The sequence below is a fragment of the Bos indicus genome, chromosome 13 (genome assembly GCF_029378745.1).
Source record: "Bos indicus isolate NIAB-ARS_2022 breed Sahiwal x Tharparkar chromosome 13, NIAB-ARS_B.indTharparkar_mat_pri_1.0, whole genome shotgun sequence".
Taxonomy (NCBI): domain Eukaryota; kingdom Metazoa; phylum Chordata; class Mammalia; order Artiodactyla; family Bovidae; genus Bos; species Bos indicus.
In genome coordinates, this window is record NC_091772.1 from 76,213,989 (window position 1) to 76,230,336 (window position 16,348).

At 50.0% G+C, this 16,348-nt stretch overlaps 1 protein-coding gene across 7 annotated transcripts in view; it reads right to left on the reverse strand.

Annotated features, from left to right (window-relative positions):
- SULF2 (sulfatase 2) overlaps window positions 1-16,348 on the reverse strand; it is a 126,092-nt gene that overhangs the window by 41,260 nt on the left and 68,484 nt on the right. For all 7 annotated transcript variants that reach the window (XM_019972544.2, XM_070801835.1, XM_070801834.1 and 4 more), the window contains exon 4: window positions 400-551. In XM_019972544.2, the coding sequence (XP_019828103.2) occupies window positions 400-551 (152 nt within the window). The remainder of the gene's footprint in view (window positions 1-399; window positions 552-16,348) is intronic.

Genomic DNA, 16,348 nt, shown 5'->3' on the forward strand with positions numbered 1-16,348 from the left:
TTTGTGACCCCCTGGACTGTAGCCCACCAGGCTCCTCTGTCCATGGGATTTCCCAGACAAGAATACCGGAGTGGGTTGCCATTTCCTTCTCCAGGGGATCTTTCCAATCCAGGGACTGAAGCTGCATCTCTTGCTTGGCAGGTGGGTTCTTTTACCACTGAGCCATCTGGGAAGCCTTAAATCAACTAGACTTTGATTAAAAAAAAAAAGAAAAAGAAAACAGTACTCTTAGAAACAGAGACTATTATTTGAGAAATGAAGAAACTGAAGCAGAGGGTGTCAGCAGGCTGTCCAAGTCTCACATGTAATGTCACGATCCGAGCCCAGGTGGTTGGGCTCCCGTGTCCCGATCCCCAGGGCTGAGCCCCACTGCCACCCCAGCCAGGAAGGGGGACTCACCTTGGAGTAGTCAAAGCCGTGTTTCTCCTTCACTCCATTCCGACACAGCGTGTAGTTATAAAAGCGGGAGTTTTTGAGGAGGCCGACCCATTCCTTCCAGCCTGGCGGCACGTAGGAGCCGTTGTATTCATTAAGGTACTTCCCAAAGAAAGCTGAAGGGGAGAGGCACCAGGAAGCCTTGTGAGGTTGCAGAGCGCAAAAGCCTTCTCTTGCCATTACTCAATAGAAATTTCCAAACCACGCCAGGCCAGGACGTGGAGACAGCACTGCCCCCTGAACCACGGAGTCCCTTGGCCAGCAAATGCAGTCTGTGACCCCCTTCGCAAATGTTTGCACATGCAGAAAATAAAATACATAGGATTGCAGAGAAATCAATTGTTTTGGAAACTCAGTTATCAAAGTATTAGGAGAGTTTGCCATAGAGTAATGGGTCCTTAAAAAAATAATGAAGATGCTAAACGCAAGGCCTTGTAAAAAGTGATCATTTCAAAGTAGTGATGAGTGAGAATAGTTTTGTGAAAAATATTTCTTTATTTGGCTGCACTGGATCTTAGCTGTAGCACGTGGAATCTTCAGTTGCAGCATGTGAGATCTAGTTCCCCGACCAGGGATTGAACTGTGTGGAGTCTTAGCCACTGGACCACCAGGGAAGTCCTGAGGGAGAATATTTTATTTTGCAATATCTACAGCAAATGCAATGGAATACTGAAATATCGGTGATTTCTACAGATGACAAATTATAGATTCTGCTGACATGCCACAGTTAGAGGCCTACATTCCTAATTGAAGCGAATGTCAAGTGTCAGTTGTAGGTCAGTGAAAACAAGAGTCTAGCTTTTTACCACTCAGGTTTATGGACCCCCTTGGATTCTATCTACGACTCAGTGACTAGAAGAGATAACATTTTAAAAAACCGGACCAAGGCCAGTCATTGGTGGGGGCGTGGAGCATCTGGAGCTCGCACACACTGCCAGCGGATGTGCAGACCAATCCTGGCACGGAAAGAAAACTATTTGCTAGTATCTGTTAAACTTGATCATAGTCATAGCTTCTGACCCAGCCATTTGAATCCTGAATTTCACTCAGTGGAAACGCATTCATAGGTTCACCCAAAGTCACAGGCAGGACGGGCTCACAGAAGCACTATTCATGATAGCAGATAACTAGAAACAAAACAGATATCCATCTGTGCACGAGTGGGGAAACAGGACCACCCTTGTGGTCTGGTGGTTAAGAATCCACCCGCCAGTGCGGGGGACATGCGTTCGATCCCCGGTCCGGGAAGACCCCACAGGCTGCGGGGCAACCAGGCCCTTGTGCTTGACAGCCTGTGCTTCTCAGCAGGAGAAGCTACACGATGAGAAGCCCGCAGGCTGACGCCAGAGCAGCCCCCGCTCACGGCAACTAGAGAAAGCCCGTAGCAATGAGGACCCTGTGCTGCCATGAACAACAAACAAATACAATTAAAAGAGAAGAATGGAGAAGTACAATGTGTGTTTATACACCTGAGTATGTAGAGAAACAAGGAAAATACTAGTGCTGTGTTTACTAACAGGGACGCATCACGACAACCAAACAGTGTTAAGAGAAATAAAGCAGATTTAGTCGTATCACTGCATGATCCCATTTACATCAGGTTCAAAGCCAGGCAAAAGGAGTCTATGGCATTGGGAAGAAAAGCAGTGGTCATCGCTGGGTGTGGGGGAAAGGTGGATGGAAGGGGACTTCTCGGGTAATGATGGTCTTGTTCTGTTGCTGGGACACGGGTGGTTCAGCTGGTGAAACTCCACGGGGCTGGGCGTTTACAGCACGGCATGTCTCTGCAGGCCTGCTCCCCACCATCAGCAAGGCTTACTTAAAAAAAATTTACCCTAATTCATCCAGACTGGGACATACCCCAAACTCTCTGTGGGTAGTGAGGTAACACAAGATTTTTGAGATATTTTTGGTTCTTTGTATCTTCCTCAATAAGCAAGGACAATTTTAAATAATTATAACCTATAAGGCCATTTTTTTTTAAGCAATGGACAAATCTGTGAGAGTTTTTCCAGAGGCAGAGGCACCAGGCCAGCCCTCTCTTCCGGATGAGAACACCGGGGCTCTGAGACACTCAGAACCACTGCCGAGAGCTCGGGTCGTGCAAGGGATTTACAGAGATCCTGCAAGCTGGGTGCTGAGTGCTGTTCCTGGCAAATAGTGAGTGTCCAGTGGGTGTCAGTTCAGAGCCTAAGATGAGAAGAGACAGACGGGGATGAGTGCTGAAGAATTGATGCTTTCGACTTGTGGTGCCAGAGGAGACTCTTGAGAGTCCCTTGGACAGCAAGGAGATCCAACCAGTCCATCCTAAAGGAAATCAACCCTAAATATTCATGGGAAGGACTGATGCTGAAGCTTCAATACTTTGGCCACCTGATGTGAAGAACCGACCACCGGAAAAGACCCTGATGCTGAGAAAGACTGAGGACAAGAGAAGAAGGAGGGCAGCAGAGCATGAGATGGTTGGATGGCATCACTGACTCAATGGACATGAGTTTGAGCAAGCTCCAGGAGATGGTGAAGGACAGGGAGGCCTGGTGTGCTGCAGTCCGTGGGGTCACACTCAGACACGACTTAGTGACTGAACAACAACAGAGGAAGGAGAAGAGGGCAGGGGCTGGGCTACGATGCCAGCAGAGGTAAGAGGGGGCCATCAACTTAGAGCTTCTAGAAAGCATGGAGGCCCGCTGGAGTCCTGTTGGCTCAGAGGAGAGGGGGCTGGGCCAGGAGAAGCCGCCATGGAGTGGAGCCCTCTCTGGGGTTTCCCTGGAGGCCTGGCAGGTGGCTGGCACTGCCCAGGGGTAGGAAGATCCCTGCTCATCCACAAACACCAGATCCCCACATCCTCCTGGGCACAAGGCAAAGGGAAGTGTTTCCATTAGATCCCCACCCCTGCACACAGAACCAGGAAGGGAGTGCTCCTGAGGAAGCAGTGTGAACTGCCTCCTAGAAAGAGGCTGGCGTGAGGAGGCGATGGAAACACGAAGGGAGGACCCCCAGCAATCCGGGGGTAAGGCGGAGCGTCCCTTCCGGTGGGAGGACGGTGCAGAAATGACCGGAAAGAAGCTCCGGGCTGCCGGGGCCTGGAAGACCGGCTGCCCCGGCTCCGAGTCCTGAGTAACAGTCTTTACAAAGGGAAAGGTAAGCAGGTGATGGGTGCCCAATTTAGTGGTGACTGCATGTCCCGGCTGGGTGTCGGGGCATCAAAGACAGAAATGCCAGCTGGAGGTAAGAGGCAGCTGCAAAGTATCAGGTGAGCTGAAGGCTGGAGCCTCTTTCTCGAGAACGTCCCCTTCTAGAGGCTCGCTACGTCCGCCCTGTAAAGCAGTGACTGAGCTGGGGGCAGCTTTGCCCTGAGACACGGCAGGGTCTGCAGGCGTCTGAGGTTTATCACAACCTGGGGAGGCGGGCGCTGGTGGCTTCTAGTGGCTGGAGGCCAGGGAGGCTGCTAAGCATTTGACAGAGCTCAGGATGGCCCCTCCCATCACAGGGCACCCAGTGTCAATAGCCTGGAGTTGAAAGAAAACCCTGATTTAAAATAACTCCACCCAACTCTCAGCATCTTCATCCCACCAGTAAAAGAACCAATTTGTGAGAGCTGAGAAAGTACCTGGAGACCAAGTACAGCCCAGGAAACAAGATCTGCAGAGTCTCAATGACCTTACTCCCCACTTCTGATTTTCTTTCCATAATTCGCGAGCTCTACTCTGCTAACATGGCCGGCCTCTCTCCACGCTTTCCTATTCCTCCTCCTCAGGGAAGACTGCCCCTAAGGGCAGCAAACCTTCCTGTAAAGGCCCAGAGAGTAAATATTTTAGGTTTCCTGGGCCAGATGGTCCCTATTGCAACTATTCAACCCTGCTGTTGCACGAAACAGTCATGGACAATTGACTGTGGCTCTGTTTCAATAAAACTTTATTTACAAAGGCAGACAGAGGACCAGATCTGGCTCATGGACTGCAGTTTGCTGACCCTAAGCACATATGTCTGGTGGGTTTGGAGGGACAAACTGGATATGCAAAACCCAATCCTTCCTTTGCTTTCTGTAAGGAGTGAGTTACCTTCAGGCAATGCTAGCTCAAGGGGGCTTGGCTCAGTGAGAAGTCTGTCTGACTCTGGAGTTTAGCATCAAGAAGCCCAAATGCCCTCAGAAGGAAGCCAGGTCCTCAAACCGGGCCTTTATCAGATTCCTCCAAGTGCTATTTTAACTTCCATCTGCTGACTCCTTAATTTCATTCCTCATTTGGTTCAAAATTTCAACAAGGAAGAAGGGGACTTTAATAAGTCCAACACTTTGTCATGACAAACAATATTGGTGGTGATGTAAATGTTTTCTTTTGAAACAGAGTGAAGTAAAAAGAGTAAAACAATTGAGAGAAAATATTAAGTGAATGATAGAATCAGTGTCCTGGGCATGTGAAATCAATATATTCATTTAACAACTATTTATTAAACACCTAAAGAGCTGGAGCTGTCCACACCACTGGAAACATAGCAGCAAAGACAACCCACAGGACCCCTGGCCTCATGGGGCTCACGTTCTGTGTCTGTGGGGTGACTGTGACAAGTGCAGAGATGATGTTGGTGACAACAGAGATGAAGAAAATAAAGGATGGTGATGCAACAGAGCGGCCAGAGATGGACCACGGGAGGTACCACCGGGCCAGGTATTCAGGGGAGGGCTCTTGGAGGAATGATGAGAATGAGAGAGAAGACAGGAATACAAGGAAACGCTCCAGGCTGAGAGCACAGCAAGTGCAAAGGTCCCCAGGCAGGAACAAGCTCGGGAGCACACATCCTCCGAGATACTAGATGCCAGATTTTGCACTTTGTGTGCATTTTTCTGGAAACAGTCCACAGCTTTTGACGTATTTTGAAAAGAACCCAGGACAAGTTATTTAAGAAGCACTGAACCTCACTCTCTTGGTTTGCAGAAGAGTGAATGAAAGTCCAGAGGAGGAGGCTCAGGGACGCCCCCCTGGGGGAACTAGGGTCCCTCCCAGATCTCCCCAGTCCCCGGCTCATGATCCTACTGGTTTGTCTCTGAAGACCTGGGCCAAGGTCTTTCTGATGAATGTGCAACTTGGAATGCTAAAGAGCCTAAATTCTTGGCCCAGCTGGTGGGATAAATATTTCTTGGGCGGTGGGAGGAGGGGTGACTTTGGAAGCCCACCCCTGCCTACTATGGTCCAGTGTTATGGGTGTCAACACATCCAGAGCTATTTCCTGTGTTAGAATCTCCTCTTTCACATCTCTCTCTAACCTCCAACCCTTAAAAACTCCAGACTTCATTATTCAGCCTCCACAAGGCCCTAGAAAACAGGGGTTCAGTCAAAGGCTTTTAGTGCCAAATTAGATTTTGTTCTCATTTGATTAGATTTCCCCAAGGCAGTTTTTTAAATGGCTATTCCAGCACCAGTTGAGGTGGGAGAAGCGAATTAGTGTGGGCCCTGGGGCTCTGAGGCTGGGAGATATGGGCTGGAGAATGAGCTAGAATTAACATCAAGATTAAAAATACAGACCGTGTCACGGTTGGAGCCTGAAGTCGCTGAGCCTTCACTGCTAAGATGGTGTAAAAGGAAGACCAAACTGGGAGCTGGTGAAGGGGTGGAACAACTTGGCAGGCAGATTATGAGGATTAAACGCCAGGCCAGGGAAAGATCGCTGACCATGTGCCGGCTGATGGCTGCCCCTAGGACGCAGGGCTGGCATCAATAGAAAGGACAGCGCACTTGCTTGCTCCTGTGTTCCAGGAACTGGGTACAAATTTACACCTGGCAACAGAGACTTCAGTTTTGCGCTGTGATTCTTTGGGTCCCACCCCTTCCTTATGTAAATACACAGCAGCTGCATGCATAATCTCAGTCTGACCAATCAGAGCGCTACATTCCCCTGGCTACTGCCATTGGTTCAGGGATGCACATGTGACCCAAGTTCGGCCAATGAGAGTCAGACCTGGGATTTTAGGGCGCTAGTGGGAAGGAGCTAAGTTTTTCTTTCATGGAGCTTGAAGCTGGTGGGATATAAGCTTGAAACTGCCAGCAACCATCTTGCTACTAAGAGGTGGGGAGTCTGTTTGAAAGTGAAGCAACACGGAAGAAAGCATCAGAGGTGAGAGATGGAAAGAGAGAGAGGTGGAGAGAGGAATATTCTTGTTCGAGTCCCTGTGTCCACTCTTACCTGAAGTCACCTTTAATGCTAGCGTTTTCAGTTATGTCGTCTTTCCCAACATTAGGGGACACTGGACAATGGGTACCTTGTTAGTTGTCACAACCAGCATCAAGTGGGTAGAGGTCAGGGATGCTGGTAAACATCCTATACTTCACAGGACAGCTCCCCAGGAAAAAGAATTATCTGGCCCAACACATCAGCAATGCCAAGGTTGAGAAATCCCAAGTTAGGTCAACTAATAAATCCTACCACTCCATTTTTGTTGTTGTTTTGTTTGCTTAATTCCTTTCCGGTTGAGGTCTTTCCCCAGCAGTTAAAAGGCCCAAGGAAAAGACAATGAGATGCTTAGTGCAGAGCAGGGTTTTGGCAAACCACATCAGGCCTGCCACCTGTTCTTGTAAATAGTTTCATTGGAACACAGCCACACCCATTTGTTTAGGTATCATTATGGCTGCTGGCATGCTACAATGGCAGAGTCGGATTGCTGAACAGAGACCATGTGGCTGCAAGTCCAAAATATTTACTATCTGGCCCTGCAGGAAAAGTTTTCTAACCCTTGGTGTAGAGCAAAATTCCCTGTGTGGGGTGAAGGACCCTCTGGGATTTAAAACAGGGCTGTGGTGACTTGGAAGAAGAATGCCAGTTCAGCAGAAGCAGGCTCTGAACTGGGCCAGGATGGTGGGGGCCCCACATTGTGAAGGAGGGTCACAGCAAGGAGGCTGGCCATGACAACCGGACAGGAGCAGCCAGTTACAGGCTGTCCTAACGCGTGCGTGGTCCTGATACGCACAGATGTTGTCCTGATGTGCACAGATGTACATACAACGGAACATTACTCAGCCATGCAAAGGAACAACACTGTGTCATTTGTAGAGATGTGGATGGACCTAGACGCTGTCCTACAGACCTAAGTCAGAAAGAGAGAAATAATACCACATATTAATGCATGTATGTGCAGTCTAGAAAAATGGGACCTATTTCCAGGGCAGGAAGAGAGATGCAGACACAGGGAGTGGACATGCGGACACAAGCGTCCACCAACGGGAAGGTGGGATGAGCTGGGAGATTAGGATCGACATATATACACTACCACGTGTAAACTAGATAACTAGTGGGGAGCTGATGGACAGCCCAGGGAGCTCAGCCAGGCGCTCTGTGATGACCGAGAGGGGTGGGATGGGCGTGCGGGGGTGGGAGGGAGGCTCACGAGGGAGGGCGTATATGTGTCCATATAGCTGATTCACTTCATTGTCCAGCAGAAACACACCATTGTAAAGCAATTATACTCCAAAGAACAAAACAAAAAACACAGTGTCCCACAGCATGGTTCAAATGCAGTTATGGCAGCATAATAACTGTAACTGCATGAAGTACAAGCTTCAAACCTCACCACGAGCTCCTGTGTCCACAAACCGCTGTGTGAATAACAGACGCTCATCACGATCAGTCACAGCACTTCCTGCAAAGCCTGTCAGTGACTGCTCACTGCCCACCCCTTACTTCATGCACAGAAAGCAATTCATGTAGTCGTGTTGCCTTCTTGTCTCCCAGAGACACAGCTATAAGACGTTTTACAAAAGTGGATTATCAAAAGGAGAAAGCTGGCCACCAGAGGCCAGAGTGCAGCCAATAAACGAAGGGTTAAAACGCTGAAATTGAAACCCTGAGTTGAATGTCAATGGAATCGCAGAAGTGGATCAGACCACGAGGATGTGGACACTCACGGTGTGGGGAACTCCGGATACGCGGCCAGATGAAGGCAAACGTAACCCGGATGTAAACGACAAGGACAAGGATGTCTCAGAGGAAGGGATGTTAAAGGGACTCAGAGGTACTTTGCAACACTGAACGCTGCGTGATCTTGAGCAAGTTGTTTCTCTCCATGCCTCAGCCTCTCCATTTATAAAACGGGGACAACAACAAGTATCCGCCTGGTGGGTGGTCATGAGAACTCATATGTGTACAGCGCCTAGAAACAAGTGCCCACTAAATGTTAGTTTCATCAGCACCACTGCACCCGTCCCCTTCTTGCTGTTAATACCGTGTCTAAGGGAGGCCCCACAGAGACAGATGTCAGAAGCCAGACCCTCCTCCTCCCCGCTTGGAGGGAATTCTTACCCCCACGTCCTTCCCCAGTGCTCTCTCCTGTCCTGCAGGCCTGGGCAGGCAGCTCTGGTTGCAAAGCTGAGGGCCCGCTTCCCCTTCTGGCTGCTGCTTTCTGCATTTGTCTGAGTTAAGTGCTGCTGGGGAACCATTCAGAGTCTGATGGGAGAACCAGGCCCTTCTGTTATCTCTCCCAGCCCCGAATCTAACTGAAATTGCCTCGTAATGATCGCATTTGTGGTCTGTGAAAGCTGTGTCTCGCGGCGACCGGAGACTGAAGTGAGCTGGTGGTGAGTCTGGCACAGGAGCGCAGACGGAGGCATCACTTTGGATTCGGGGGAGCTGGAGGGTTGGGGCAGCTGGAATAAAATCGGCATCCGGGGTCATTCTCTGTGCTGGAGAGTGGGTCAGACTGAGCCAAAGCGGAGGCACCACTGTTCTGTGCCTCCAGGTGGCCATTCCCCTTCGCTGGGGGTGACACCGGGGTGATACAGACAAGCAGCCCAGGGGCATCTCTGCAGCCAGACTGTCTGGTCGGCTACTTCCTAACACTCACCTCCAGCAAGTGACTTCACCCTGCTGTGCCTCAGTGGACAAGGATAACAGTTAAGCCACTGCCTGCTGTCACGTGGAGTAGGGAAAACCAACATGTGCATGGAACAGAAAATAGTCCCTGGCATGTCCTAAGCACCTGGCAAGTGGCAGCAAGAGGGACTGACAGCACCCGCCTTCAGGACCCTCGCGTCCCCCACGGTGGGCCATCTGGGTGGAACTGTCGACGGGGCTATTTCAAGGGCATTGGCGCCTCTGAACATACATTCAGCCCACACCATCTCCACCCACATCCTACATTAGAGATAATCGATAAGTAACTAAGAGTCAAAATATTCCGGAGTGGACTGGTTGATCATGCTACATTTCATTATTTACATTCGAATATAAACATCTCATTAAATATTTACTCATTTTGATTGGGTAGTTTCCCTCGTAATTTGGAGCCAATGGACCAATATTTATACATTTGCATGAATACACACACACACACACACACTCTTCTTTTAGGTGACCCCTGAAAAGCCACAGCCACTGATTCCTCTTAAATACAAAGATCCCAAGTGTCCATCAAAATGCTCCTTCCCCACCAAAGGGCGGGAGCATGGCTGAGGTTGGCCAATCTGACTCTGCCCTGGGATTTTGAATCTTGAGCTAAGAGACTCAAAGGTGGAAAAAAGGGTTGGATTTCTGTAACACCCTCCATGAGACAGTTGCTCAAGAGCTGCAATCTAAATCCTCAGATGCAGGGCTTGGGAATCCAGATGAAAGAGGCAAGGCCTTCACGATGATTTAGTCCAAAAGGAGAAATGCATCTTGCTTCTCCATCCTCATTTCTTTGCACACAGAGGAAGCAGCCTCCACCTGGACTCGGGGCCTCTAACCCAGACACCCCCAAGTGTCCAGAGGACCCTTCTAAACCCAAGATCCCAGTCGTTTTCCTCTAGTGACTCCCCGACCCGTCCTACAACCTTCTGCATCTCCCATCACTCGCCCCACTGTCCACTCTGTTCTGAACACTCCGGACCTGTTGTTCCTTAAAACGCTTTGAACTTACTGCATCTCAGGACACTTGCACCTGCTCTTCTCTGCCTCAGATCCTAGCCTTCTTCCTTCTCACATGGACTGGCTCCTTCTCACTGTGACAGATCAGATGTCACCTCACCCTAAGAAGGTGTCTCTGATCGCTGTCCAAGGTCACCCATCCCTCTCACCAGCCTATTTCTCTTCTCCATGGCATTCGGTGCTGAGGTTATCCTGTAGGTGTGTTTGGTTCCCTGTTTATCATCATCTCCCCAGGCACGTGGGGTCCACAAGGCAGGGGCCTTTTCTGGGTGCTGCAGCCCCAGCCCGGTACCTGGCTTAGCATGGGCACATGGTGACAGCTTCTGACAGGGTGCCTGGGTCAGTGGACTTGGGGAGGGCCCACGGGTCGGGCAGGGTAAGGCTGCCCTGTCCAGGGTCTTAAGCCTCACACCTTTCCTGGGAAGGCTGGAAAAGCAGCAGCTACAGGTTTTATTAGAAGGGATTTCTATCACAGTATTGGCTAGGAGTGAATGCTGCGTGGTGGAAAAAGGCTACACGGAGGTGCTGGTGATGTGAGCCCACATACAGAGCACGGGGAATGTGTACCAGATCAGCAGGGGCGATCTGCCCTCCAGGGGACACTGGCAATGTCTGGAGTCATTTCTGTTTGTCACAACTAAGGGAGAGGCACACAGCTGGCATCTAGTGGGCAGAGGCCAGGGATGCTGCTAAATACCCCCAGTGCATAGGACCGCCCCACCAAGAGCGATCTGCCTCCGAAGCATCAGCGGTGCTGAGATGGAGGAACTCTATGCTGGGCAGTTTCAGAAGTTGTGTGGGTCTCCTGGTGGTGGACACTGGGGGTGGAGTGTGGCTTTGAAGAGCTTGGTTTTTTTCCCAGAATCCTAAGAGTTCTGGGTTTGAGCCCTGCCTCCTCGGGCAAGTGAGTGTTCCTCTCTGAGCCTCAGTGACTTCGTCTATAAAACGGGGGCAGCAGCAGCAAATGAAATCATGTCTGGCAGAGGGGGGAGCACTCCAAAAAAAGGAACTGTGAGTTCCCAAAATATAGCTCACTTTCCTTTATGGGGGCGGGAGGATGAGAACTCAAGTCCCTGGAGAAACAAAAATAGTTGTTAGGAACCAGATTCTACAGCATCTTGGAAAATGACAAGGTTCCTTGGAGACTCCAGTAATGAGCTCGGGGAAGGATGTTTATGCTGCACAAAGAAACCGTCTAAGCATGACACGATAGCAGAGATGGGCGGGAGTGCGGAGCTGAGCCAATGACAATAACAACGTTTGCCAGAGCGACTCAGAAAGGTCAGTGCAAAATGAAGTAGAAGCCTGGAAAAGTCCATCCTTCCCAGGACAAACCACCCCGTTTCACACACGAGGAGTCTGGGAAAACACAAACGGGTCTTCGCCCTCCATGACTTCTTCCAAATTCCAGTTGGCCTGTGTCTCTTTCATATGTTTTTGCCATTTTTTAAAAAAAATTAGATAAGTATTTATTGAACATCTACTGTGTACTGTTCTGTGAGGGGTGAAACGGTGAACAAAAAAGACAAACTTATCTGGGTCCAGCGTACTTCATGTGTTTATCCGTCTCTCAGTGAGATGGTAACGTTTGGCCATTTTTATGTATCCTCTGGACGGTTAACAAAACTTAAAAATTTTTTCCTTCCAGGTCAGTTCATTTGGTGCCAAACAGGCATCTCAAACTGGAGTTTTGGTCGGTTCCCCTAAAACTGCCTCTCACCCCACATTCTGATAAATGCCTCCAGCCACCCCACCACCCCCACCGGGGTCTCCAGCCGTCCTCTCCCTTTCATTGATACATCACAGATACACTGATGATACATCACAGAGGCTCCATATTCTGAACACACTCAGCACTGAGCGCCTCCCAATCTCTCTGGGACCACTGTGGTCCAAGCCACCACCTTCTCTGGCCTGGACCTCCCTGGGGCCTCCTCCCCGGTCCCAGCGCCTCTCCCATCTAACCTCCAAGCTCCAACCTTCCTATCCAACCTCCATCCAACCTCCACCGTTGCCAGAAGGGTTCTGTTAAATCACAGACCGGGCCCCGGTTCTGCTCCAAACCCTTCAACAGCTCCGCGTCACCCTTGAACTAAGACTCAGAGTCCTTGTCATGGCCACAAGGTCCCACGTGATATGCCTCCTGCCCCCTCCCTGACCTCACCTCTCCCCTTGGCTTTGGCCCATTCTGCTCCCACTGTGGCACCTCCTCCCGTCCTCCCAGCCCCGGAAGCTCATTTCTGCCTCAGGGACTTTGCCCCTGCTGTTTCCTTTGAAGGAAGCCTTGTTTTCAGATGCCTGCGTGGATCACTCCCTCCCCTTTCCCAGGCGAACTGCTCCCGTGTTACCTTCTGGTAGGTGTCCAAACATCCTACTGAGATGGCCTCTCCCTACTCCGGCTCTCCCTCTTCTCCTGACTTTCTCTCTCCACGGTACTTAGCACCACCTGACAAATTTGTCCTCTGGCTTTTCCCACCCGCTCACCCAACTAGAACACCTGCTCCGTGAGGGCAGGGGTTTCTGCCTGCCTTGTTCTCACCATATCTCTACATCAAGAACCGAGTTTGCCAAGCACGAAGGCGACGTCAGTGAACATCTGTGGAGTGAATGATGAATTGATGGAACCAATGAAGGCCCGGGGGAGGGGAGGCCTGCGGGAATCTTGTCTGGCTGAGAGGCTAGCGGATTCCTGTTGCCTGGTGCCCAGGGTGCACTGTCTTTGAGCAGAATAGCAGATGGAATTGTTAGACTGTTGTCTTTCTATTTGATTTGTGGCATCTGATGGGTTGAACTGGGATCTCTTTCATCCATGTGGAGCAGGGCTTCCCTGTGGGGTGCTTTGCAAAACTGAAGAAGGTCCCCAGGCCAGTGCTGGTCAACAGTGGTCACGTCAGGGTCCCTTCAGAATCTTAAGAGCTATTGAGGATGTGAATTCGTTTACATTGGTTATACCTGGTGATAGTTATCATACTCATACTAGAAATTAACACTGAGAAATTTAAAGCACATACATTCATGTAAAAATAGTAATAATAAACCTACTTGTTGGTATCTGCTGCTGCTAAGTCGCTTCAGTTGTGTCCAACTCTGTGCGACCCCATAGATGGCAGCCCACCAGGCTCCCCGGTCCCTGGGATTCTCCAGGCAAGAATACTGGAGTGGGTTGCCATTTCCTTCTCCAATGCATGAAAGTGAAAAGTGAAAGTGAAGTTGCTCAGTTGTGTCTGACTCTTCACAACCCCATGGACTGCAGCCTGCTAGGTTCCTCTGTCCATGGGATTTTCCAGGCAAGAGTACTGGAGTGGGTTGCCATGGCCTTCTCTGCTTGTTGGTATATATATTTCAAAATTACAAATAAACATATTTCCCCCCCCAAAAATAAAATTAGCGAGAAGAGCTGCACTGTTTTTAAAGTTTTGCAAATCTCTTTGAAAGTGAAAGTTGCTCAGTCATGTCCAACTTTTTGCAAACCCGTGGACTGTACAGTCCATGGAATTCTCCAGGCCAGAACACTGGAGTGGGTAGCCTTTCCCTTCTCCAGGGGATCTTCCCAACCCAGGGATCGAACCCAGGTCTCCCACACTGCCGGTGGATTCTTTACCATCTGAGCTCAGGGAAGCCCCTAAGGGGTCTTTGAGGGTCTGGTGTAACAGAAGACATCTGTTACTGTCTGCAGTCGATGTGTTGTCATTTGTTCTGTTTTGTTTCGTGAAAAACCCAACCTCGCACAGAAAGGAGGGGAGTCTTTCCACACCCTTTTTAGACGGTGGCGGGTCTGCTGTGTACCCACTAGACACACTGTACACATGAAGAAAACGCATGTTAAAAGGCGAATGATGTCTTGGGATTATCATGAAAATGGTTTGGCGCCCAGGGTTCCTGGGGCACACTTTGAAAACCATTGAGTTGGACAGTGATGGAGTTCTGCAACAACCCAACAAGGCAGATAATATTTCTGTCCCCATTTTACAGTTGGGGGACAGAAACTGTTGGCAAACCAGCTGGAGAAACTGAGGCACAGAGCGATGAAGTCCCCTATGGCCGCCCCAGGTGGCAGAGCTGAGACTGAAACCTGGGTGGTCATCTCCAGCCTGGCTTTTGGCTACTGCCCTGTCCCGCATCTTGGCAGGGCCATGGCCCCAGTCACTGAAGACGGGGGCATCTCTCACCTGATAGGCTGGGGAGGTGCTTTGCAGGGGATCCTTCAAGCGGATTTGGCCTAATTATTTCCCAATCACTAGTAAAGAATCTGCCTGCCAATGCAAGAGATGCGGGAGACTCTCATTCGATCCCTGGGTCAGGAAGAGTCCCTGGAGGAGGAAATGGCAATCCACTCCAGTATTTTTGCCTGAAAAATCCCACGGACAGAGGAGCCCAGTGGGTTACAGTCCCTGGGGCTGCCAAGAGTCAGACGCGACTGAGCATGCACGTCGTTTATACAAAAAGGGGACACTGGGTGCGACTCCTTGCAGCAACCTTTCCTCTGCCCTTGGCGTTCACCAGCTCCCTTTCTTCCTCTCCCCTGGGAGAGAATGTACACCGTTTACAACAGGGCACATAAATGCAAACGAGATTCTGGTGCTCCTGTGAATGAATGCAATGGACCAGGAATAAGAGGAGAAGTGTGCTGTGAATGGAGATTCAGGCCCTGCCGATGAGATGTCACAGCATCTGTTGTGTTGCCCAGTGTCCACGTGCTCCTTCTCCATTAACCCAGCTGCTAGCTGGCACAAGGCTGCCAGGACGGAGCCGACAGGCTCAGCCTCCCTCGCGGGTAGATGTGGCCAGGACCAACCTTTGGTGGATGGCGTGGTGTGCGAGTTCTCGTGAAGGCCCTACAGGAAGCAGGAATGCTTCTCCTGTATCTTCTACTTCCTGCTGGCTGGCTGGCTGTGGACGTGGGCAGTCATTTTGGACAAGGCTAGTTCCCCAGGGCAGCGGGGCTAGGTGATAGGAGCCTGGGTAAGAATCCTGTGTGCCATATCACCCTGGGGCTGTGATGCCAAGCCGTCAAATGAGAGAGAAATCAGCACTTCTTATCCCTAAATGACTGTTATTTGGGGACTGATGTGCTTGCCTGGAGAATCCCAGGGACGGATGAGCCTGGTGGGCTGCCGTCTATGGGGTCACACAGAGTCGGACACGACTGAAGCGACTTAGCAGCAGCAGTGCCCTAAACAGCAACATCAGCTGTTGTTTAGTTGCCGAGTCGTGTCTGACTCTGTGCGACCCCATTGACTGTAGCTCGCTGGGCTCCTCTGTCCCTGGGATTTCCCATGCAAGAATACCGGAGTGGGTTGCCCGCACCTGGACCTGTATTCTAAAATACTGGGGACAGCTGTGACACAAACACAGCTGGCTACTGCCACCCCGGGGGTCAGCAAACCGTTTCTGCAAAGAGTCAGACTGAAAATATTTTTCAGCTCTGTGGTCTCTGGTCCCTGTTGCAGAATCAACACTGCCGCTGCAGAATAAAAGCAGCCACCAACGATACATAAATGAATGGGAATGACTGTGTTTGAATATAATTTTATTTATAAAAATAGTTGACAGACCCCTGTGGGCTGCTGACACTTATAATTCAGGAATGTTGCTAATATTGGTAAGATCATCATCTTATTAATTTTTTTTTTAAAGCTTGGAAATCTGGATTTTGGGGTAAAATTCCCACATTTTAAAAAAACATCTTGTAATTCAAGCACAATAAATTTAGGGTTAGAGTGTGGACTCGGGCTGCTGGCTGACACGTTGCGAGACCCAAATTTGGTCCTAAGGGTGCAGAATAGAGACTGAGCTGGCCCTGGCCACACTTCCATCCCATTCCCGCTACCAGGAGAAGGACCCTGAGTTGTGAGACCAGAGCCATCTGTGATTTGGCTTTTGGGGCAGAGTAGAACAAACCCACTAACCTTCTGGCGGTAGAGCTGGGGTCGACTGAGGAACAAGTGATAAATGAGAAGGAAGAGCTTTTGCAAACTCTAGAATGCCATAAATATTAGATGTAAAATGCCACAGGGCTGAA